Raw genomic sequence first — 27,035 nt, 5'->3', positions numbered from 1 at the left:
TCAGATTAAGACTTTCACTCTCAAATACATTGACAATTCATGGCCATATTCCACATATAGCCTCAGGGAATTCATTAATTCAGCAGGTTTTGCAATATAATCTCCTCTACATTATATGCCCCCTGGAGTCTGTTTGGTACACTATTTTAGGATGATGTTTCTAATGCAGGACATAATCTTTATCCAAGAAACTCTTACTATGGACGAGATACTCAAAATACCTGTTAGCTAGTTAGCAAGAAACATTTGGTTGTGCCTAACTGAAAAACGCCCTTCATTGTTGCTTTTATGTTTAGTTAATAGATGCAATGAGTAAAGTTTTACGAAGCTCGGGCCTGAACAGATGGAGAAGATATCCAAAACAATTTTCATATAACAAAAAATGTGAGGAAACGGGTGTGCCCTGGCCCATTTGTTTGCATTATCAACCCCTTATAATGGTGATATAAAGATTTTGTTTGTGTGAGCAAACATTTACAAATAATAAGCCAAAACGTGCCAAACCTGATTATAGGTGAACCCAGGTAATTATTTGTGTCTGAGGGACTGGACGACTGCTGTGTGCAACATATGTAAAGGAACTGGAAATATGAGTGGTCTAGGCCGCAGTATGACATTAATCAATGGAAGGAAAATAAACAGAACAAAAACAATACTATTTCCCACTGCACTGGATCTGTGGAAACTTGGAGCCCTAATAATGGGAGACCAAGGTGAGATTAAGCTGTTTAAAACAGTACAGGCCCACAAGTGTAAAAGGTTCTGGGTGGTCTGTTAAGGACTGTTCACCACACAAATATAGGTTTGACAAGACATGTTGAGAGAAACTGGAAGACAAAAACCATTCTGCCGCATTGTTACAAGAAAGCTGAAATAAGAAAAATTGGGAAGATTTAGGTAATCTTTCTTTAATTTCTCTCTGGACGTGTTGGTGAAACCAAAGCTGATGTACATGTTAGGTTTACAACAGAAAATGACACAAGAACAAGCATCCTTATCCAAGTTAGCAAGGACAGTTTCGTAAATATGAACATATTGGCCAAACATGCAGAATTACAGAGGAGTACTGGAATGAAAAATTACCTGCAGACAGGAGCACACCGTAGGTTAATAAGATGTCTCTGCTTTATCAGGATATTTCGGAAGAACTCGGGTATTTTAGATTTTGGAATAAAGCTTTAAGAAATACAGAGGAATTGATAAGCAAAGATTTGGAAAGATACACGATTTTGTTGTAAAATCAAACTTAACGAAGCGTAGCCAATTTTGTCAGGAGAGAAAACCGAGATGTAGGAGTGGAGCATGAGTCATTTCTTGCCTTCACCCCTGCACACCCCCAGCTAGACAACTTCAAGCAAGTGAGGCCAAAAAAAAGACTAATATCTCTTTTACTGATGATCTACAATCATCAGACACTCTATTAGGTACACCTTGCAAACGTCAGGTTGGACCCGCCTTGCCCCTAGAACTGCCTTAAATAATTTGTGCCAAAGATTCAACAAAATCTTATAAACATTCCAGAGATTTTGGTCCATATTGACATAATAGTTTCCCACAGCTGCTGCAGATTTGTGGCCTGCTCATCCATGATGTGAATCACCAGCTCCACCACATCCCAAAGGTGCGCTATTTGGGGCCATAGGAACCCTGTGAACTGACTGTTATATTATACAAATTAATTTTAGATATGAGCTTTGATAAATTGTATCAGAAGATCAGAACACCATGTTCATAAATAAATGGAGATGGTCAGCAACAATCCTCTGACATTCAAACATTGCTTGGTAATGAGGGGCCTGAAGTATGGCAAACAAAAGTATTACCTGCTGCTGAAGAAGACCATGTATTGATGTTCAACATGCAGATTCAAAGATATTATGTCAGAGCTGTGCTGCATACCTTACTTCTCTATTTTGGACCATTCTCTGTCAATCTGAGATGGTTGACTGTGAAAATACCAGCAGATCAGCAGTTTCTGAAACAATCAGACCAGCTTGTCTGTCACCAACAAACATGTTCATTTCAAAGTCACTTAAAATAACCTTCCCTACCCAATCTGAAGCTTTGTTTGAATTTCATCAAGTCTCCATCACATTTAAACGACTAAACACACTGAGTTGCTGCCATATGATTGGATAATGCTTTATTTGTGCAAACAAGCAACTGGTTAACAAGCAATGAACATATGTACCTAATGAAGTAGATGATGAGTGCATGTTAAACAGTGTTTAATTCTTTGAAGACATGAATGGAAAAAAAAAACAAGCAAAATTATTAAAAGTAAACTTTCTTTAACATGTCATATTCAGAATAGGGATTAACTAAATAATCCCATGTGTAAAAAAGAAATTTGGCTGTAAAAACAAAATATCCCAAGGGTCTTGTATGCAAATGATAAATCGATTCCTGAAATCATATAAAAATGTGTTTAGTTCTGCAAAATGAAATGAAGGAGCTAAAAAGGGAAAAGTATTTTTTTTTACTAAATTCCCTGAATGACCCAATAGTCAGCATCACCTGTTATTTTAGTTGGAATCTCGCTTACACAGGTGGAGAGAAAAAATGTTTCCAAGTGGAATCTCTTTCAAAATCCCTTGTTCTCGTTTTTTGTTTTTTTTTCACAGACCAAATCCATTAATGTTTGTTTACAAATAAGTCTACTAGCTGGCCTGCCATGCCCTGCTTTTACTACTCCCCTGGGTCTGTGACCCTGTTTCCCTAGCAGGCAAAGAGCGAGGGCACTCCCAACTCCTGCTTACCGGAGTGGTCACTTGATCCTGTGGTTCACTTTGCGGGCCTCCTGCTTCTCCTCAAAGGCACCATTTGTTTCTCTGCTTGGAATTCCAGCCTCTATGATTTTTATCTGGAGTTTTCATGCCAATTTTGCCAAAACCGATTGAGAAGGCGGCAAATTCAGCTGCTACTGATCCCAAATAGATCAACTTTCCGAGGAGCCAATTTAAGAATGTGTTACGCATATGTTTAGAGAATAAATTTGGTTAGGATGCTGAATAGGGAACATGACTTGTTATGACTGGCTGTCAATTAACAGTTGATTCACACAGGGGAGGCAGGTAAAAGATATGGTTTCATAACAAAAAAAGGGCAATTGAAGGAACATTGGGTGTGAAAATATGAGTTTAAGATAGGCCAATAACAATGACAACTACTTTACAGATGTGATGTAGCCAAGATGGCAAAAGATATAGCTTATTGAGAGTTCTATTTATTAGTTTTCTCAGCAGCAAAATGGTGGATAGAAATAGTTCAATAGAGTTAAGCAGAATGGGAAGAGATTGGGGGGAAATAAATCCAGACCTCAGAAAGGGTTAATAGCCAAGTTAATTGGTTGAGAAATGACCTCCCAAGAGCATGAGCTCCCATATTTACAGTTACATACAATGGACACAGTAAGAAATCAAAACAAACACACACACACACACACACACTGACAATCTGTCCTATTGCTGGCTTATCATTTATATTTCTTCCCTTGTGTTGATCCTCTGTCATCTCATCTGTCAGATATGTTCCTCTTTTCCCTGCTTTCTACTTTCACACTTATCTCATGTGTTGCTGTTTCTAAGGCAATTACACCAGGTAAAAGGTCCTCTGAAATCTCACTTTTCTCTTTTTATTGGAGGTCAAAAAATAAACTTAATCTACCAGACAATATGAAACACTCATCACGAAGAGGAACGGTCTTGGAAACGGTTTATGTTAAACATACACAGACGAGCATGAAGCCCAAAGACGTTTCTTGAGCCAAGCTTGTCAACAACAGAGCAGCTTAGATGAGCACTTCAACAAATACTCTAAGAAAAATAAGAAGAAAACTGTTATTATAGCAGGCAGAACAGATCGCTAGGATTAAAGCTTTAAATCTGTAGCATTTATTTGCACCTGAACTAGTTATTGTGAGAAAGAAAGGTTGGAATGTATTATAATTAATTTGTGACTAACTCCTGATATTTAGTTTAGTGACGCGTGGAGACCTATAAGCTCCCACCTAACTTTATTTTATTTATAACTAATGATCAATTCTGAGCTACTGTCTTATCCTGTAGAACGTACATGGAACAGATTCTATATGACTCTTAATTTCATGAAAATAAAAATAAAATGACAGTAGGTGCCGATATTTCTGAATATATAAACCAATGCAGCTTTGGAGTTTCAAATCAGAGTTTCCCCACGACCCTGCGGGTATAGACGATGAATTCTTTGTGGTCTTAACCAGTTTACCGTAACTGAATATTTAGTGTGTTTGAGCAAAAAACCCTCTCTACTACCAGCCAACTTGCTGTGTAACCACCCAGCTCTGGATGGGCCAGCCTTTCTCAAGCAGAATATTTGCTGGTCTCATGAACAAAAGAGGAATAAATAAGAAACACAAACTTAAAAAAAAAAAGGCAACGAGTAAAAATGGGGAGGGGAGGAAAAAATACATGCTGAAACCAAGTTCTAATACAGGTACTTCCTGTCTGACACTTTTTGTGCGTGTACAAAAAACTCTTAATCTTAGGTTCTGTCAAGACTGGATAGCCTCTTCTAAACTTCTGTAGTACTCTGGAAAATCTATGTGTGCACTGACAACCATGTGAATGTGTGTTGGAGGAAGTCTAAAGCCCTGCTTCCCATGCGTGTAATCATCCCAGGATGAGGTGGAGCGGGACTTCCCCCTGCACCAGAGGGTATTTTCCTCTCACACAGTGGTACACGCACATGGCTGACCCGGGCTGCATCTGTGCATGTGTTTGTGTATCTGTGTCAAAAAGCCAGGAAGCCAGGCATACTAACATAAAAATGAAGGATATGCTTATAAAACAAAACTATCCTGGATTATAAGTACTTTAGTCCTGAAAGCATATTAATAAAACAACAGCATGGCAGCAACACAGTGATACAGAGATAGCATTAAATATCTAATCATAATCATAATAATAATACTGTTTTGGTGTAACAAGTACAATCTGAGAATGAGTGAAATACAGTAGTAAAGCTAAGTAAAAGTATAGTAGATATAGTTTATCAGCTATAAAACGACATAATATGCAGTTCTTCTGTGTGTTTGCTACTTTGTGCTAAATCGTTTTCTAATCAAGATACAATTTACCCTCCCAATAACAAGCTTTTACTACAACATGCCTCTGTTGACATCTCATTAGCTTTAATGTAACAGAGGAGAGTTCTTCAGATTACACCCAATGGTGTTTTTCTTGTTTTTTGTTCCTCCTTGCAGGCACGCATACTTACATGCACAAATACACACCTACACACCTGCAGATGATCACTGTACTCAATAGCTAGTCATGGCAGTATCTGTCTTGGGTTTGGTGCAATCAGTCAATTCTGGCTCAAACGTAAGGTTAAACCTTTTCAAGTTTTAAATACTTCTGAATCCCTCTTTATATCTGCCAAACATTGCTTTCTGCCCTAGTGTTTACTGACAGCTTGATTATTGTGCCTCTTGTGATGTCATCGACCAAATATGCACTAAGCAGAATTAGCCATTTTATTTTTCTGTGATTTGTTTTTTAATCTTGCAATGAAATTACAGACTTTACCACCCAGGTGTTTTTTTATTGTCAGTGTACATTTGTTAGTGAAAAAAATGCAGAAATTAATATAATCTTTAGATCAGGCATTATTTATAAGGTTTAAAGATTATATTAATCTAAAGTCTAAGGCTAAATATCATAAGGCTCTATCATTTAAAATAAGTCTTAGCCCCTAAAACTGGACTTTGTATCAACAGGGCCAGTTATTTAGCAGTCATATGTAAAGGAGATCAATATGAGTAAAATTTATGTTCCCAATATGAGAGCAAAACATGTAAACACACACACACACACACACACACACACACACACACACACACACACACACACACACAGGTCAGCTGGCTGATCATACAGACATATTACTTTTCTGCCTTCCAAATAAAGGTGGCAGACACTTACCATGCAGGGAATGTGGAGAGCATGTGTACGCGTATTTGGTTGTGCGAACATGTGTGTGTTTCATGGTATGCATTGCTGTGTTGCTGGGTGACATGGCTGATGACATAGCAGCAGGATTAGTCCTAGAAACCGCATCTATTCATAGCTCCTTGGCTGAGGAACCTTCTGCTGCTGAAAGCTGCCTGATCCAAACCCAGGTTCGCTTTACTTCATCATCATTAACGTCAACCGGGAAATACTGAGATGAAGTCAGACTGTGACGAACCATAGCTAACGCCATGATAAACATTCTAATATTCCAGTGATTTAAAGAGCAACACATCTGCTTATATTCCTTTAGAAATCACGTTACACTTGCTTTGCATCTCGATCGTGATCTAAAATGAAACTTGAACAGTAACAGAGGAAAAACAGCTTCAGAACCACACTGAAGGAGAATGAAAATAAAAGTCAATTAACTGAGTGTGTGTATGAACAGATTTATGGCATATCACAGTGTTTAGAAATGACTGAAAACCCTACGCAATGCTTGTACATTCCCCACGCGCCTGGCTTGCCTCCCGCTGCCAAGGAACCCGAAAGCCCCAACAAAACAAATTCATTAACCCTGACAATAAAACACAGCTGTAAGGAGTAATGGGAACTTTTTGAAATCAGAGAATGGGACTGAGGAGTTTCTGCTCAAGGCAAACTGCACATGGAAAAAAAAGACAATAATGGAGCAACGGGGCCATGTTTTATTTCAATTTGAATTGAGCACAGTAATTCAAAAAATACTTTTTGAATCCCAACAATGAAAACAATTCAACCACACCAGATGCCTGAGTCTAGGAACTGCTTCCAACTGGATGCTTTGAGCAGGTTGTGCAAAGAAAATACGAACAAAACTGTCAAACTGTATACTAATCATTAAAAGTTAAAAATAAATTTAAAGAGCATGTTTTATATGCACATTCTGAGAAAACAGAGATACTGATCTTTTTTTTTAAAGACATTTTGCAGTGAGTTAACAGGCAGCTTGATATTGACTTGTGTTAAAAGACGTGCTTTAGCTTTGGGAAACAATACAGGCTTGGACAGGAGCAAGGATCTGAGGAATCAAGCAACACTCCTAATTAAGGTAACCACTAGGGGGCTCTGTAGCTTGTAAAATGAGCTCCTATACCATACTCAAGCAAGAAGACTAGACAGAGGTACAAACTGTTTTCCTGAAGCAAAAAACATTTACTCAAAAGAACTTCCACTGCCCGGCAGTACACAGGTTGAGAGAACCGATCATAGTTTTAATGTTAATGAACTCTACATTATGACCACTGCATGGTTTAAAGAGAAAGCTGCTTATCTTCTCGCAAGACAAGGTTCTGCAGGTAAACGCTGCATGCTGGTACATGGATGCTACATGGCCACCTAGCTGAACATTTTTAGTGACCAGTAACTATCATACAACTCTGATAGTCATTGCTAATTTACTCTTCCAACATGGATATCCAAAAGCCATTTACATATTACTTTTTCCCCTAATTAATAAAAAACCACTTTGTTTATGCTTTAGTTCTTTTGAAACATCTGTACAGATTCAGTTTGTTCTTCTCTTTTGTTTTTCTTCTATCATGTTTCAGAAGCCTTCCGAGGATTTGAGTCCTCTGAACTAAAGAGATCCTTACATAAAGAATCTCAAAATAAGACAACAGTAAAGTTATTTTGTGAACTCACTTTATTCATTTTCTCTCCAAATTCCCTGTGAGTCTCTTCCTCACCAAAGCTGGTAAATATTTTTATATTGTGTCCCATTAGAAAGCTTCATTAAGCGGTCAGACGGGGCAAATGGCGCCTGGGTGCTCCTTGTCCTGTAAACAATAGGAAGGGCCCTGATGGCTGTAGCCGAGCACATCACAGTAAACTAATGCCACATTAGAGAACTGCTCTGCTCTGAGTTAGTAAATATTTAAATTTGTTAGATTCACCCAAAAAAGTCGGGGTTGATAGTCAGGAAACTGTGCCTGAAGAGCTGTCCTGACAGATTTTAGAGGAAACTGGTATAATTACGCACAATACTTTATTAGATTAAAATTAAACAACTGTTTTAATGTTAAGATGGCATTAACTTGTTCAACAGTCAAAGAGTCAGCAGGAGAATAAAACTTCAAAGCTGACATTTGTACTGTATGATTAAGAGGATCTAGTGTAAATATTTCAGTACTACATCAACTATGTCTTCTGAGTTCAAGTGCATCTACATCTGTAACATATATGGTATCAGAATTTACCTCGGAACATTTCTCTGAAGCATTTGAGCCCACCATGTTGTCTCTGAGGAGCTGCTGAAGGAGTTGCACCTGGGCAATACTGACGTAGAAATCCAGACTGCTGGTCACATTTACCTCCAGAGAGTGGCCACACACCACCACTTCCTAAAGAGAGAAGAGAGGCAATGGGAAATTAAGAGAAGAGGTGGGAGTAGAGAAGGGGGAAAGAAGACCCAAAACAACATCACGATTGTTTGTGGTCTCATTTATTTCTTCCACAACGCTAAATTACTGTTTGCACATGACAACCCTCTCTCTGTCCTGGTCTCTGTTCACCGTGTTCCTCTGCTCCACTCTTCACCCTAAGTCCTCTCCAGGGGACCCACCCACATCCAGCAGTGTAAACCTGAGCCAGGAGGCTCCATCTGATAGGATATTACTCACCAACACTGAGGACTGAGCCACACACATGGAGCAGATCTACCGTACCTTCTCACAATGCTGTTGGACAGAAATGACTAAACAGTCTATACAAGTCCAACGTTTTAAAACATATGAATACGGTATGTGTGTTATTTGATTAATTGAGAGTTGACTATAATATATTTCATTAATAACTTAATAAATGTACAATAGCCTTTACATTTATGTGTTAAGCATAAACAAACCCTCTGAAAGTGGGTAGTGGGAAGGACAAATGATCATTTCAAACTAGAAATTTTTCAATACTATGCAGTTTAAAATCCTGCTTCGTTTATGTTGTTACTGGCTCTGAATCTCTGTATCAAAGGAGGTTATACAAATTACTTAGTCTTTGTGTGTGTGCATATGTGTGTCTCAGTACAACCTATGGATTAGCTGTTACACATTGTCAAGGGGCACATTAGCGTGGTCGGACAAGGCATCAAAGAGGCAGGAAGTCTCAGAGAGCTGTGCCAGAAAACATCAGCTGTATAAGCAGAAATGTTTGATTTCTGGAGGTCAAAAACCTCCATTACATGTTGGACTGGTGGAAGAACTAAGTTTGTTACTGTAAGTTAAGAGCAAAACATAAATACTTTTGACATCTCACATAATCAGTGTCTATTTTCATACGAACAACCGATTGTAATGGCATCATGACTGTAACAGGCCATAGACAAAAGGAGCCAGTTTATGTAGTGAGCAGACCCCTACAAATGGGATGAATACATTTATTCCCCTAAAACCAATTACCAAATCTAGAGACTGACATTTGTGACTATTTTTTGTAAAATAAACTCAGTCAGATTAACAGAATCATTGAATATTACGTTTCAGGTCTCTCCACAGATTCTGATTAGGATGTTGTTCTAAACCTTGACTGGGCCATTCTAACACATCCATATACTTTGATGTAAACTATTTTATCATAGCTCTGGCTGTATATTTAAGGTTGTTGGCCTCTTTGAAGGTGAACCTCAGTCCCAGTCCCAAACTGTTTGTAGCCTCTCATAGGTTTATTTCCAGGATTGCTCCACTTTTCCTATCAAAGCTGACCAGCTTTCTTGTCAGTGAAGAAACATATCCCAACAGCATGATGCTGCCACCATCATGTTTCATGGTAGGGTTTGCATATTTGGAGCAATAACGTTTTGCATTTTGGCCAAGAAGTCTAATTTCTGTTTTATCCAAACAGAGCACCTTTTTGCACACTTATGGTTGTCTTTCAACAATGGTTTTCTGCCACTCTTCTGCAAAGGCCAGATTTGTGGCGTGCACGACTAAGCTGTCCTGTTGACAGATTCTCGCACCTGAGCTGTAGATCTCTGCAGCTCCTCCAGTTACCATTGACCTCTTGGCTGCCTCTATGTTTAATGTTGTCCTTGCTCAGCTCATTAGTTTAGCTGGACAGCCATGTATTGGTAGGGTTGCAGTTGTTCCATTCTATTTCTATATAAACATATGAATGATGGAATGACCAGTGCTGCATGAGAAGTTCAAAGTTTGGGATACTGTTTTTAAACCTATCCCTGCTCTAAACGTCTCTGTAACTATATTCTGCACCTGTCTGCTGTGTTCTTTAGTCTTCAATATGCTATATGTTCTCTAACAAATCTCAGAGGACTCCACTAAAACAGATAGATTTCTATTCAGTCAGGTTTTCCTGGAGGGAGGAGGCTGAGCCTGTGTGTCATCAAGCTCATCAGCTGGAGCTTAAGTGGAGCTGTCTTCCCGTCACGCGGCGATTGAATGTGAACTCATGTGGTGCCACAAGCCCTGTACAAATCTTCTTATTTTCTTCTTGTTTTCCTCGCTCCATGGTGAACCTCTGGCTCTTGGTGTGTCCCAAGGGGACCTCCCAAGTACCTGCCTGGAGACTGTCATCTGTCAGATTTCCTGGATCTGTTTCTCAGTTCATCTCGAGCCATAACCTTCCGAGTCGCTTCTTTCCATGACTGGCTACCGACAGCTCCAGCCTGTCCACCCTTAGACGCTACACCGCAACTCACCTCGGTAGCTCCGCTCCTACACCCGGGTAATCATATGGACCAACACCCTCTGCACTCCGCTCATTTCTCCCGTGAATCATTCCTCAGCCTCAGACCAAGAAGTGTCGCCCTTAGTTTAAGGAACTTCCAAAATCCACCACCTTTTATTTCAATAAAGCTGGTAAACCAGATTTTTGTGTCCTGAGAGCTTCTTGCATGTCAGAAGTTGGCTGCATAACATGCCGCTTAGATTTAATTACACACAAGTAGACCATATTGACTAATAAGGTGGATTCTAAATGTGATTGGTTGCAATGGATTTTATATATGGATATGAACGTAAAGGAGACTGAATACAAATACATCAGATTTTTAGATTTTTTTCCGAGTTTTATTCGGACACATTTTTGAAAACCATGTTTATTCAACTTCACACTTCGTATTAGTTTATCACATACAAGCCCAATTTATATTAAAGCTTGTGGTTACAATGAGAAAAATGTAAAAACGTTTAAGCAGTGTGAATATTTTTGCAAGTTGCTTTAAATCTTTACAGTACAGACAAACTCAGCTGCAAAGAAAATCTGATTACTATGAATTCTTATAAAAGATTTGTACACATATTGTGCAGAGACTACACTCACCTCTGTCTGCCCACTATCAGGAGAGAGAGTTTTGCTAAAGATGATGGCAGGAGCAGCAGTCACACGAACAGAGAAGTCAGTCAAGATTGGCGTTAGTATTGCTCGCCGCTCCTGCTGGCGTCGGATGCTGTAGAGATACAAACGAGAGGGGACACTTTAGCTCAAAAAGTACTGTTCTTTTTTCATAAACATACACTTTCAGTGAGAGTATTATGAAATGCTAGGAAGATCAACTATAAGATTGCACTTATTGAGTAAAATTCCCCTGACTTTATTTAATAGCAGCTTTTAAAAGGCTACCAATTGTTAGACTGTTAGAAGATCGTCCCTCTGCCAAGGAATGACAGGTCAACAAAAATGCAGAACCAGAAAGTGTTCACAGCTGAGTTATTGTTGTATCCTTGGCTGAAGGGCAGATCCAAATTTTAAACAATTTTTAGGCGATTTATAGTTAAAACTGTAAAAAAAAAAGTGTCCATAACTGAGCTTTTTAAATTTCTGGTCAAAAATATATTTGGTAAAGCCTGAATAACATTACAGATTGAGGTGTTATTTGACAGAGCTCAATCGGGAACACCCCCTTATTGTATACACATGATCGAACTGAGAACGTCTCATATCAACTCTCTCCATTTCACTTATGTTCATTCCCACAATCAAGTCATATTTGTGAGAACATTTGTTAGCAGTAAAACAAATATACAAAAAAGCTTTATAAGGTGGTGTTAATTGCCACATCTGCTGCTATTAAAACAATCAAGTAGTACAGCTTCCAATATTTATAGTTGGCCGGGATTATAAGAGGCCCAGTGCCTAGGTGGCCCCGACTACATTATTTAACCGGAACCAATATCACATTCACTTCTGCTATACAAACGTGCATTACCAGTGCCCTTAAGGGATTTCTTTGTACACATTTCTTTGTGTACAGAATTTAAGAGGGGCCTAATTCAGAGGTGAAATGATCTGTGAGGCCAATTGGTGCTGGCTAATCTCCCCTCAGACAGGAGATTGAAACAATGCGCGTCTCGTTGCAGTGGACAGGTGCTATCATTCACCAGCAAAGCTTAGAGGCGTGAGGTTCAATTTACCAGTATTATGAGAGCTGAGCTGGAGTTGAGAACACCATGTCTCTCTCTCTCTGTTTGCGAAAACTACTTCCACCTCAATGCTACATTGTTCAGTCAGTAAGCTGGCACATGAATGGCAGTAGGAAATGAAGAGAGGCCTGCACAAGACGATCACAGCACTATGACAAAAAGGTCGTTTCCTAGTGAGCAACTGCAAACTGTGACGAGGACAGATTCTGTCAGCCGATCCATGGTATTGGAATTTCCTCACAAAATATCAGGAAGCTAACAGAGGTCACTACACATCCACAACTACTGAAACTAAACCCAGAAGGCAACATAGTGAACATGCCTCAAGTTGAAATCTAGAGAGGGCAGAGCATATAGATGCAGGGAACAAGGGAAAAGTATGAACTTTAGAGGTAGTGTGCGTCAAACCTTGTTAAAACCGAAGTGGTGCATTTCTGCGAGTGATTATAGCAGACAAGTAAAGCTGTGAACTTGACTCCCCTTTCCTCAATCTGCTGGAACATTTTCCATCACATGTTCACAGTATTTAGACCAGAAATGGGCAAAGAGAGAAGGGGAAAAGACAAGAAGCAAAGGTCTCAAGGTTGAGAATCAAACCCTGCACGGCTGGGTCGAGGACTAGTAGCCTCTGAAGATGGGGCATCCGCTCTTCCACTACGCCACACCTGTCGCAGACACAATTTCAAACCCTACTGCATAAAATCAAGGTAAGCCGAAGCAATCACTGGATAACCATGACCGCCTAAGATAACTTGTTAAAATGCTAAATGTCACACAGAGAGAGATTTTAAAAAGCTTCAAAAACATCAGGCATCGTGTCACTTAATTAAAAAAAAGAAAAGCAGAGTTGCAGTGAATTTAAAAAAAATATAGAATATATTATCAAGATTCTGGGCGCTCCAATATCCTTGAAACCCTGTCAATAGCAAAGGTGATAAAGCTATTTTCTTGGCACTTTATCTTTTGGGATTGCTGCATGGTCAATAACTCTATGTAATCAGCTGGATTTTCCTGTATTTTTATTTTATTTTTTTACTTATACCAGCTGGCATTATAAGATTGACTGCACTGTGTCATAATTATATTCAAATTAAAATATAATAATATTTTTTTATTTTATTTAAATTTACCATTTATATTTAAAGGTTCCTGTCCTGGCTTTCAGGCTTACCATATGGAGAAGTTGTTTGCCTAAACGTGCCAGGGGAGCATTGCTCTACAAAAATGATATTTGGAGATGGTATCCTAATTGCTTGATTGAATTAATTAAATGAGGGCTGCATCTGGCATCAAAGTAGACCGACTGCATTAAAAAAATATTAACCTGAGTTTGACCTTTACCCGTTTGGATTACTTGTAATTTGTAGGTGTGTGAGAGTGAGAGGCGTGCATGTCTTTGTGTGTGGAGTAGGTATGTAAGTGCGTGTGTGTGGTGTAGGTGTGTGTGTTTTAACTTGTCACCTGGAACTGTGAAGATGTTACAATAGTGAAAAGATCAGAAACCAGCACCCAATGCCCGAGAGCAGCAAGGTACAAGAAGCTTTGGCTCCTGGAAGCAGCAGCAGCCCCAGGCAGACAGACACCAGGCACCTCCACAGAGTAGCAAAGCACAAGAGTGAACGCATTCTGGGCCAGAGAGGTAGAGGGAGAGCCCCTACCCAACACTTCCACCACGTCCCCCAGTGCAAGGCAATCCCGCAACCCGTCCACACCGGTAGACAGGCAACCGCACCAGTCCCCAGGCTGCAGATCCACTCAAACCAATGCCTGCCAATAGGCATGGTAATCCATAGGTGCTGAGACTCAGAAAGACCAAAGAGGAAGAGGGTACTGGCCATCCCACCTGATCGGATGGCCCCATGGAGGTCAAGGGAGTGGGACCTCCACCAGGGACTAGCTCAGTTGCGACAGCCCCAAGCCAGCCTAGAACATCCCAGAGAGTCATAGGCCGCCAGTCAAGAATCCACCAACCCAAGACATGGCCAGAGCACCACAAAAACACCACTTCCCTAGCGGGGCACTGCCCCATTGGTCCTCCTCCTTGTAACCATGCCATATTCTTAAAGGTTGTCCCCACACCAAAGGTTCCCGCTGGGCCAGTGCACATGCAGAGGCAGGCACTAAATAGGGCCCTCCATCCCCAGGTCCCCTCATCCTCATCCATGGTGTATGCATGTGTGTCTGTGTTAAGGTAAAATGTTGTAATAATTGCAAGTGTATCTCCAAAGTGCATCAAAATTTGGGTTGGACATTGGAATATCCTAACAATAGGATGTCATGAAAGTTCATGTACATGAAAAAGTAGACAAATACTTTTGGCCATATAGTGTATATCTGGATATTACATTTATTGTGAATTGGCTTCATATAAATAAGCTGAATTAAATCTGAATAAGCCAAACGTACTTTAGCACACTAACAAATACGTATTTGTCTTTTATGTTAATAATAAATATACTACCATACTTCTTATGTGAGGAAACTATAAATTCTAACCTTAACTGAGCTGAGTCTAATACTATTATTAAAAAAACAAAGAATTATTTTTGACTAAGAAATATTAACTTACATACTTTGACCTGACGTTTAAGTGCTCCGTGGGCATCGTTTTCATTTATGAGAACATGTACGGTAGCATGAGCCCATTCTGAAAGAAGTCTCTAATAAAATGAACCCCAGTAAATAAATCTTAAATGGCTGCCACATAAAAAACTCTTAATGCATTACTGAGACCGCAGGGCCTATACATTAGTGTCAGCTGCAACACAAACAGTCTGCATTTTTTCCAGGCTAGGCTCAAAAGGCTATAAGTGTGTGTGTGTGTGTGTGTGTGTGTTTAAAACAAAGAAAATATTGATGTCCGTAATGAGTATGTATGATGGTTAGTTTGAACCTATACCCAAGAGAGTGCTCATCTGCAGCCGTCTGGGTGAGGATGGTGTGTGTATCTCAGCATGCCTGATGACCTGGGAGCAGTCTCAATCAGGCTTGTGTTGATTTTGCAATGCATTCTTTCACAAAAGTTATTTTTAGTTGACAGGGAACAAATCTGCGTTCTTTGCCTGCAAATCTGTGATTTTTGGGCCTGTTCCCTCTCAATACATGAGAGGAAAAAAGGATGTGGGGCCAAACAGGCTGTTACAATTGTGCTTGTTTTAGCTCCTGATCCTTTAAAAAAAGACATGGTTTGTGTTTATGCGAGTGAATGTAAAGGCTGCATTATAAGGAAATAATTTAATGACTACAAACTGATCTGAATACTGTTAATGGGTTGTAAAACACACAGTCGTTCTGGGAATATTAGAAAAAATAAATGCCACCCCTGATGGTATTAAGGAACTTTTTGTAATTTTTGCAAATAAGCTTTTTTTGTTTTCCCTTACCCAGGGACATTTACTCATACATTTACAAACACAGACTTTTTATAGATGCAGAATGCTTGCCAAGTGCTGCATCTGTAAAAACCGTAAAAATCGGCACTGTTGTAAGGTAAGAAATTACCAGTGCTCAATGTTAAATGTTTTGTTAGAAATTATGTGTAATACATGAGCCCTTCACCCTGGGAGATAATGTTTAAAAAATAATAAAACAATCCTTAGTAATTTTAAATATAATCCAATACAAACAAAGAAAAAATCTTAATCATGGTAATCATGATCATGGTAACAGAAGAAGGGTACAAAGTGCAAATGACACATGTACCACTTGGATAATTCATTAAGTAGCGTTGTGTAGCATTAATCGTAATGGTTTCTGCAAACCTGCTAGCCATGTTCCACTCCAGGGCTGGATTCTGAGAGCTCCTCTCACTTTCTGCTGATACTCTGCCTTTAGTTCCCTCCTTCTCTGGCTTGAGCTGCTCCCACAGGGCGGTACCAATGTTAATAGACTGGAGATCAATCTGATACTGACGATCCTCCACCTCTGAACCTGGGTCCCGCAGAACGCCAAGGTTCAGTGCACGTCTGCAAAGAAAACAAAAGAGAAGATGCCAACTTGCTTTAACATTCATTTGAGTTTTGGAAATTCAGTATGTTAGCATAGAAGAGGTTAAGGAAAAAAAGCATTCTTCATGTTGGGCATGAGTGTTTGAGAGTAAATCATATTCAGTAAGCAGGAGTCTCATTCGATAGTGAATAGTTTGGAAATCTACAGCTAAGGCAGGAGATTATGTTCACTATTAGTTGTGCAACCCTTAAATCTTCTCCAATGGAATGGTTTAGATCAAGGCATATTTATTTGTTAGAATGGTCCAGTCAAAGTGCAAATCTAAATCAAACTGAGAATCCTTGGCAATACTTGAAAATGACTGTTTACCGACTCTCCATCCAATTTAACAGAGCTGTAGCTCAGAGCATTTGAGCTTTATTACAAAGAACTGTCAAAAGTTCAGTCCATAGATGTGCAAAGCAAAATACTTACAGCTGTAATGACAGGTAGTTCTGCAACACACTATATTCTCTGCTAAAAGGCACTATCTGACTACTACAACCCCAGTCTTTAACCTGTTCTGTGTTTCAGAAGCACCAGTCTCTCAATGGATGATTTATTACAAACAATTTTAGAGTTAACCTCAGTAAAATGACCTCCACATACCTCAGGTGAAATCATTTGACTTTTCCAAACTTCTGCTTTATGCCATCTTATCACTGGGAGTGAACATGGCTTAGAGCCTGCTTGACGGCCCAGCAGTCCTGAAAAAGCTGCTTTAACTGCCATTTGCTTTCTATTTCTGCCTACCAAAACACAGGGCTTCTACAGTACATATAAACTGTAACACGGCAGAGGAGATGCAGAGATATGTTAGGACTATAGGCAGCCTTGTGTCTGTAGTGGAACAGCTGCAGTCGACGGAGCAAGCACTGACCCATCCATGCCAAGAAAAAATGATGTCATCTATTTTGCCTTTGAGGACAAGATTCAGACGAATTCATGAGGCAAAAAGTAATAATCAAAATTCAACATCTGCATATGACATCAGGGCTTTCGGGTCATTATGAAATGTTTATTTGTGTTGGTGAATTCAAATGAGAGCTTAAATGGTATAAATGAAGGCTTAAAATGGCTACAGATGTAGCGGCAGCGTGAGTAGTGTTGTTTGTTTCGGCAACGTCAATGGCAATTTTCAGATAGCATTTCCCTCTCCTCGCCACATTGGAAAGGCCTCTACCAGAGCATGATGTTATGACAATAAGCACCAGCAACAAAAACAATGGCAATGGGAGATTAGAGTTGCAGAACTGGGTTTAGTTGGATTTGTTGACATACAAACAAGTGAAACAGATCCTTAATCAACATTTGGAACCACATTTATCAACAAAGTATAATACAAATCAAACTAAGAGTCTGGTAAGATTTGGGTGGGATGTGTCAGTCTAGATTCATTAGGGTCTTTGTAACAGTACCTCCTTTGCTCCGCTCAAACCTACACTGTCTTTTTCACTTTAAACAAACCACAGTTACCTCATATGCTTTCCAAATTATCTCTTAACTATAGCTTATTTAGGGGACTCTCTTTTTCATAATCAGCATAACATGAGAATCTGCAGCCAAGTCTCTGCATTGCTGAGCAGCAGGGTCATCTCCAATGACATAAATAAATATGATAAACATTTGTCTTGGTCATACAGCCAGTGGAAAACGGTGTGATTTAATATCAAAAGACATTTTTCAGCAAATCACAGGAAACTAAAGAGCTTCATTTCTGACAAATGAGGAGGGGAGGAATTTTGGAAGTTCCCCTTGGGGCGCAATAATAATTGGAGCCAGATTTTGTGTTGTACATGTGGGGGGAGAACACTGGCGGTTTGACATATTTGATTGGTCATGTGAAGACCACACTGCTCGGCCAAGAAGAATCAGAAGGGGCAAAAAAAAAGAAAATGCATAAGAAATGAGCAAAGAAATGCTACATAAAATAAACAGAAATGAAAATGAAAATGCATTTGAAGATGAAGAGACCAGGGGGTGGACAAGGACACAGAGCCAGAGAAAGAAAGATCATTTCTCTACAGCACAACTACTTAATGTGGTCCTTGTTTTAGGACCAATTGTATTTTAATTGCAGAAACAGAAACGTTAATTTTTATGACAATATTCTGCTGTTTGTAAAAAACGGCTCAAAAGCTCCAAAGTAAGAATGTTCTGTCTCACTACGCCCATGGCTATTATTCTAAAAACATTTATCCATCTTCTGACATAATTTAAACCCAATTTAGGTCTGAAAACCACTGGGCTGGTTGTGCATCAGAACTGAAACATGATGGTCGGAATCCAACATTATTAAGGCCCAAATTCAATCCCTTCGGCCTGTTCAAGTAAAGACATGGCAGTGCTGTGCATGCACAGTCTTTAGAAGGACCATATCAGTGGTGCTTCATCACTCCAAAAGGAAATAATTATATTTAAATGGCTTTGAACAGAACACAATTAGACAAATGTACCAGCGGTCAATTAATTGCATAATATGGTTCACTGTTTAACATTCTTTGGGTGCCTTCATGTGCTTAGAAGAGCATCAGTCATGATTTGTGTTTTTAAGTAGATGAGTGGTAACTTAGAAAGCTCAACATATAAGCAGATATGACATTTTGTGCTTAACTGGCAATATGTTCCCCAGATGGAAGTTAATAGACATGTGTGCAGCACTAAAGATAATATAGATATTAGTTCAGGCAAATGCCTGGACTGATAAACTACAAAAATAAAACATGCAAACAGTCCAACTGCATGTCATGGCGATATATATTTACCTATTGAGAACCGCTTTGGATGGAAGTAACACTTATAAGAAAACAAATCTAACTATATGAGTATCCATATAGAATCATATTAATGGTGCAAAACTGGTAAATAAGAAAGGTTTGTTGAAAAGGAAAGAAAGTGGAAACTGAGAGAGAGGCTAACTGTGGTCAAAGTTGTAAAAAAAAAAAAATGCAGTGGGATCTGGTTAAGGCTCAAGGTCCAACTGTAGACATGTGGGAGCAGTGGGCTGTGTTAAAGGCCCCTGCACAGGATTCTGTAGGGCAGGCTGTATTATCATGGCCTGTAGCTTCATATGGTCTCCCAACTTCCCCACTCAACCTCAATCCACTTTTTACCTGATCTGTACGCCTCGACCCCAACCCTGTGAGAAAGGAAGCACCGGGGTAATGCCAAGTGGTGTTGGCTTCTGGATCTCGTCACTCTAAAATGTGCAACCTTAACCCACAACCCCAGGTCTGTTCTTTACTCTATTCCCCCAACAATCACATACATGTCTGCTTACTTGTTCAACAGAGTAAATGCCTCTGTGTGTGAGTGTGGTTTTATTTTGTTAAATGAAGAGGTCCATTTTCTGAAAACACATTACCTTGTGAGGACCCACTGGTCCTTGTGGGGACCAAAGCCTGGTCCCCATGTTGGGTTATGTAAACATCTTTTTAATTAAGATTAATTTAGGTTTAGGGTTCGGTATGTACTATTAATGGTTAGGATTAGGGTAAGGGTCAGGGTTAGACCATAAATAAGAAAATGAATGGAAGTCAATGCAAAGTCCCTATATGGATAGAAAAACTCAGGCTTCTTTTGGCCTACTCAAGCTAATATAAGTTTGTACAGAGAGAGAGAGAGACAGAGAAGGAGAGAGACACACACAAACAGAGAGGAAGAGAGACACAGAGAAGGAGAGAGACACACACACACACAAACAGAGAGAGAGACAGAGAGAGAGAAGGAGAGAGACACACAAACAGAGAGAGAGACAGAGAGAGAGAAGGAGAGACACACACACAAACAAACAGAGAGAGAGACAGAGAAGGAGAGAGACACACACACACACAAACAGACAGAGAGAGAGAGACAGAGAAGGAGAGAGACACACACACACACAAACAGACAGAGAGAGAGAGACAGAGAAGGAGAGAGACACACACACACAAACAGAGAGAGAGAGAGAGAGACAGAGAAGGAGAGAGACACACACACACAAACAGAGAGAGAGCGAGAAGGAGAGAGACACACACACACACAAACAAACAGAGAGAGAGAGAGAGAGAGAGGGGGGCTTTGGGAGTTATTCTCTCTGGCTCCAAATGTTATTAGCTCAACACCTTCAGCACCCACTGATTCTTCCATGCATTTCCATTGTGGCTAAGTCAAAGCTCCACAGTGGCTTCTTAATCAATGTGCCATGACTCCTAATGGCTTAAAGTGGAGTTCACTGGGTATGTGTGTGTGGTGAAGGGGAATTCAAGAGAATTATGATTCATGAATCCTGCAATTACTTGGTAAGTTGAGCACCCTTTACCTACAGTGATTCACTCTTGAATGCCAGAAATTCTACAGCCTCCAAGTTGGGGATTTATTCAGAGTTGTGGATTTATATCTCCAGTCAAGTTCAATTGCTGTTAATTTGCATCTACCAATTATTGTAATTAAGGCCTGGAATTACAACACTGAGCTGCTCTTGGATTGAAACTGGAAAATGATGTGGAGGAATATGGGGAGTCAGCAAAATATAACAGACTGTCATGGCAGGGAAACTGCAATAATTTTTGATCACAAGCATTTCATCACAGTCCCAAAGACAAAAAAAGCTACAAAAGCTACTAAATAGTTAATGCTTTGATATTACAAGGTACTTTGGTGTGTCTTTTGAGAAGATGGTTTACTATTTGTTTTTTTTTTTGTATCAAACTAGTACAATGCACAATAAACGGAAACTGGTGCTTTTGATGCGCTGACAAATTCCCATGACAAAAACTCAAACGCCCATTCATTTTTTTCCTAGCAGCATTACTCATCTCCACTGCTGTTCCCTACAGAAGCCTGCTATTCATTAGGCTGATTGCACTTTAAAGATACTCATGCCTGACCAATTATATCATATTTACACAAGATCTTAAGAGTAAACTATTATTTCTATATACAAAGTAAGCAAAGCGAGGATTAGTTTGAGCTTATACCACCCTCAAGACAGCAGTATAGCAGCAGTGATAGTTAAAAGAAAATCACTACAAAAGACAGGCCACTGTTTACAATGACCTGGGGTACAGAAAAAGTCAGTGTGTGCACTTTGATTTCAACATATCCTAATTACAGAAGTAATTTATCTCCTCAGTTAACATGTCAGTGATATTATACTGCTCTAAAAATGGCCTAAGACAGAATGAAACAAACTGCGTAAAGTGCACCCCATGATGGCCTGATAAAGATATGAAATGTATAGACACTTTAGGAAGTAATTCAAAACGGCATTAGAGCTTAATGTTTAAAAAAACAAACATTCTATGTAAAGAGTTTATCAGGCATCAGCAAATCCATTTCCTGTCATATGCATACTCTATTGGACATGCAAAGTGATTGATTAAATTCCTATTGTCTGTACTGTTAAATTCTATATTTTGCAACAATCTCACAATGGACCCATTCATTACCAAATTCTACCACAAAGTATTTTTCAGACTGTATATAGCTGACATTCCTGGCTGCACATCAATCAAAATGGTGATGCACCTTCAAACTTTCCTTTCAGCCTGAGGGGACCTGTAGTTTTTCCAAGCCAACAGCACTGCAAGGGTCATTTATAGAACTGCACAGATGCTGTCCTCATCCCCACTGCTTCTGTTCTGCTTTCCTTTACACCCACACCCACACACACACACACACACACACACACACACACACACACACACACACACACACACACACAGAGAGAGACACAGTTTGCCTGGTCTGCTTAGCTTTAACCATGCTCCTCTCTGGTTCTGCCTGCATGTAGCTCTAAGCACGGAACATTCCTGGGTAACAGAGACTGTAATTCACTAGCTTTTTAAGGGCTCTGACTCATTGGATTCTTTCATACAGTAGGTACATCTGCAATGGATCTACTGAACAAAGGTACCCTGGATCCTTATTTGAGAACAACTTAAGTCCTGGCTGCTGCTGAAAATCACTGACAGGTTTGTGTGTGCACCACTCTGTCTCAGGTCTCCAACATTATTTGCATCTAAAGCTGATGATGAGTCATCTGTGTCTATATAAGGTTACCATTCTCTCTTAAAACCCCTTATGATTGGGACATTATTTCTGTTGTTAAAATCAACAAATCTGATTTGCTTCCTTCCTGCTCAGGAAATCAGCATAATGCTTCTTTCATAAAACATGTCAGTAGGAGTCTTAGCAGTGGGTTATTGATGTAGAGCTGTGAGCCTAGCTGAAGTTCTTGAGACCGTTGATGGACCCTATTTTAGTGCCCCCACCAAGACACACCTTTTTAATTTCAGTGCTTTTATCTTTAAACAATCGTTTAACACACGCACAAAACAGTTTAATTATGACTGACTGCAGCAGAAAATATGGAAGGGCTAATACTGGATCTGTTTGCTCTCATATGTGGTATGTTTCATTAAGTTCAGGTAGAAGTGGATCAGACATTAATATTCCTTTTAAACCAAAAAAAAGATACTCTGTAAGGGAAGAAAAGCATTCAAAGTCTGTTGCAGGTTTCTAGGGAACCAGCCAGTGTATGTACCAATCTGACGGATGAAGCATACAATTCATCACCAGTGGAACCTGTTGCAATTCAAACACTATTATCAGAAATGTGGTCTGGTTTTCCGCACGACAAAAATCTTTTTAACAGGAATAAGTGCAATGGGAACGGTTTTCAAGGTTATTGTGATCTAACTTCATGAAGTAAAACTGGAACTTCATATGAGCAGCAGTCTAAAAAGCCTGAAATGTTTTGAAAGAACAGCAATTTAGACATTTCATACAGCTTATGTAATAATCATAAAGCAGCACCACATATCTCTGCTTCTCACACAAACAGAGCAGTGATGCAAAAACCTATCTGCATTAATCTATTTAAGTTGAGCAGAAAGGACATTTACAACAATAAATGATCAGAAAAACAGCAAAAAAGAAACATAAAACATAAAAAGCCACCCCTTGTAACTTCTTAAACTGAGATAGCTACAGGTTTCATAGAGTTCCTTGTGATTTACTCCTGCATATAAATTGTTCAATCCATGCTCCTAGAAGGAGAGTGTTTTATAGAGCTGTAAAATTACGCTCATTTTATGAATCCCACAGCTTGAGCTACTTGTGTGCTTTTTATTTTCTGTTTCTTACACTTGATATTGATTAAGACGTTTAACATCACCAAGCTGCTGTACATTAGTATACACAAAGACACCATGCAAGCAATTTTGAACATGCTCATCTTTATCTCTGAAAGGAACACTTTCAAGCTGATTACAGTTTGTTTAAAGCAATTATTGAATTCTGACAAATGTTTAAAGAAACGAGATTACATATCAAGGTCCAATCCTTTTTGGATAAAGAGCAAAAAGTTTCCTAAACAAATTCAGGGAACTGATGGCCATGTTTGATTAGGTTAACGCAGGCTCCAGGTTAAGCAGACAGAATGAACAAACATGTAATTAGATAGCTACAACAGTAGGACCTTCTTGTTTCTTTTTGCTCACTTTAAACAACATTTTGTTCAAAGGCAAGAACCATTCCAGCAAACAAAAGGCAGAATGAAACAAAATACGACAGCTTGCTGCTGGAAGCTCCCACATAATGGGAATTAAAAACGTCTGTCACAAACTTCGCAGAAAGAGAGGTTGGCTTTTATGAGCAGCACACAAGCCCCTGGTTCAGCCCAGCTCTGCAGGACTACAGACGCTTTCTCATCAGATAGTGTCCTAATACTTTGATGCCAGCGAGGAAAAACAGCAGAAAATAATTACAATACTCTGGGGCACACATGGTTGCTACGCCAGCTAATTCTTCCTTCTCTGTGAATGACTAGAGAGCCAATGTTTATAATTCTGAAGCGGATCTCTAATTCATCCAGACCTCCAAGGGTATTTGCACAAGGTGACATTTCTGTATAAGAATTTTTCCCTTTCTCCCCCCAACTGAAGAACCAACATTTCAGAGTCAACCCGCGTGGTATCTAGTTTTATTGGTGAAGCTATTAATTTGGAAAACATTGAAAGAATAGAGAAGTGAACATCTTTTTTTAATTAACAGGTAATATAAGTTAATGTGGTAAACCTGAATCAAATGAGGAAGATTTATATATATAATAAACAAGGATTATAGAACCTTAATCTGAAAGCTGTAGTCGAAGGAGGTTAAACAAGCTAATAAGAACATAGCTTATGCATTGGCATAAAGCTAGAATTTACATTACATTCGGGTAGGTTTTTTTTGTATAATGCACAAAGCCAAATTATTCACACCGCTTCCAAAAAAAATGCTGATTTGGACTCCCTGTAGCTGAATGGTTTCAGGAGACACCTCTAGCTGTTGAAGGGAGTTTTCCTTTCCATTATGGACACATGCATGCTCAGTATGAAGGATTGCTACAAAGTCACTGACTATGCAGCAATGGACAGGTTTTTAAACTGAACATTGAATAATTGTAATGCCTCTTTGCCAGCCTAGTTTCTTATGATGGTGAGCAAAGTGCAGCACCCCAGTTAATATGCTTGCATGTGTGATCCAAGCCCCGTCTTCACACTTTGACAAATACTTGCCTAGCTTTCATTATTGGTGATGAGAAATAGATAATGTTAAACAGAAAACTTCCAACAATAAAAAAACAATAAACAAGTGAGTGCGTTGTATCTTTGAGATGTTCAATTTAATATGCTACTAATCACACAAATATTAAATTTATTCCTAATATGTACATAAAATATAACTAACAATATGTTCAAATTAACCCTAACCCATTTAAGGAGAGAACTTAAAAGCTTTTTTATGTTTATGTTTTTATGTTTATGTTTTTAAAGGTTAGGTGTTAGCTAGCCTTTGGTATCACTTTTGCTTTACTCACCTTATACAAAGTCTTTGTGTCATCTAGTGTGTTTAACTACTTTTGGACAATTAGGAGCAAGCGGCTCCTGTACGCCAGGATCCTGGCAAACCACAAAGAATGGTTCAAGGGAGGGGGATTTAAAATCAAAACCATAAAATAACAGATCTTCAAGAGCTTGCATGGAAAGCTGGTAACTTGGTAGGGACTTGTTTTTATTAGATGGAAAAAAGATCAGAAAGACATGACGCTAACATGACAACCCCCTGTGCCAGTGCGGAGCAGAGATTATACCCCCTGGTGAACTCTAAAAAGCAAGTTGGACAGAAAGGCATGTTCTGCATTAAACCACTGCAGTGAGACACTGACAAACTGAGTGAGGGACGATGAAGAAAAAGGGAACGAGCAGTGCTTCTGTTTAGCAGAGAATCTGTACAGAATCCAGTCCAGGTGCAAAAAATTAGAGGAGATGGCACATTAAAGAGAGATGTGTGCTCTGTCTTTCCTGTAACCCTGGTGGCAGGAAATGCTCTACAGCATTGTGTAAGTTGACCAGAGAAAGACAGACAAGAGGTAGCAACAAGAAGCCCACAAAAACAGGGAACAAAGGAACAGAAGTGAGCAGATGCAGAAAATGTTCAAAACATCCTGCTGAGATGTGGGGAGATAAATCAAGTCAGAAGCACGCAGAAACAGAGATGAGCTTAGGGAGAATTGAGGGCATTTTAGAGCAGGAACAGAACAGAAAACAAGAAGAAAGTAGGAAAGTTTAGAACAGGGTGTCAATATGTGGGTGTCAAAATTGGGTATTAAAGGAGCTGCCAAAAAAGCTAAACATCACCAGGTAGTAGATTATCTCAGTAGAAAACAATCACAGTATAAAAGTAAATAAATAAATACAAAGATCCCAAATTGTGTCATTTTTTTCTTTAAAAACACAATTGGTATTGTTTGGCTTTATGAAGGCGGGTTTGTGTGTTTTTGACTCGTACTTGTTGTCTTCAGCCTGCACCAAGGAAATTTCTGCTGAAGTGTATTCCATCTGTATTTAATATTTATGTAAATCTTTCATCCCCCTGTGCTCACTGTTGAACATTATGCCTATCATCTGGATCTCACACTAAACCTTCACACAGCCATCAGCTTTTCAAATGCCTTTAGAGCTGTTAGAAGTGGATTTAAAAATATTAAGGTGGAGCACATACCCTGGCCTTACATCATTACTGAGGAACTGATGTAGGTTTTGCCATCATTTGGGCATTTTATATGGACATAAGCATATTTGGTGGACTTAATATATTTTGTTCTAGCTACATGTGCATAACTGGAGAAATGATAAATAGACAGGCGCAGTGTGCAGACTGAAGTGCAGTGTTGTGTACGTGTTTGTGTGCATGGGATAAATTATGGAGAGAAGAAAGGAGACCACCACAGTTGAGTTGTCTACACTGTGGCTTTGCATTTCCCTTAAACCTGCAGCTGAAGTGATTTGACTGAGACTCTCTCATACACACCGAGCACCCTGTTGTAAACGTTCCTAATCTTGATCCCATCAATAAAAAACTCTGGGGACTTCAATAGAATAGAAAGCAATGGAAAACACTGTGGTACACAGATTTATCCAACACATCAGGCCTCATAATAGATATTTAACAAGCTTTTTCTTGCTAAGGTACATGGTGCTAAAAATGGGAAAAAAAAGCCAGGGTTCTTTTTGCTTAGTTGGCCCCCTTGGTTTGTAATGTGCCTGTAGTTACACAAGCATTAGGCAATTATGCCACTGGTTTCTCACCCGTTTTCCAGAGCCACAGAAGAGCC

At 39.3% G+C, this 27,035-nt stretch overlaps 1 protein-coding gene across 1 annotated transcript in view; it reads right to left on the bottom strand.

Annotated features, from left to right (window-relative positions):
* LOC124866321 (vacuolar protein sorting-associated protein 13B-like) overlaps window positions 1-27,035 on the bottom strand; it is a 370,362-nt gene that overhangs the window by 107,207 nt on the left and 236,120 nt on the right. Inside the window, exons 32-34 of the mRNA XM_047362057.1 lie at window positions 16,165-16,368; window positions 11,304-11,430; window positions 8,231-8,374 (exon numbers count right to left, since the gene is read on the bottom strand). Coding sequence (XP_047218013.1) covers window positions 8,231-8,374; window positions 11,304-11,430; window positions 16,165-16,368 — 475 coding nt within the window. The remainder of the gene's footprint in view (window positions 1-8,230; window positions 8,375-11,303; window positions 11,431-16,164; window positions 16,369-27,035) is intronic.

Source organism: Girardinichthys multiradiatus, chromosome 3 (assembly GCF_021462225.1).
Source record: "Girardinichthys multiradiatus isolate DD_20200921_A chromosome 3, DD_fGirMul_XY1, whole genome shotgun sequence".
In the NCBI taxonomy this organism is placed as follows: Eukaryota; Metazoa; Chordata; class Actinopteri; order Cyprinodontiformes; family Goodeidae; genus Girardinichthys; species Girardinichthys multiradiatus.
The sequence above is the reverse complement of the archived record's forward strand: the minus strand, read 5'-3'. Positions and strand labels throughout refer to the sequence as shown.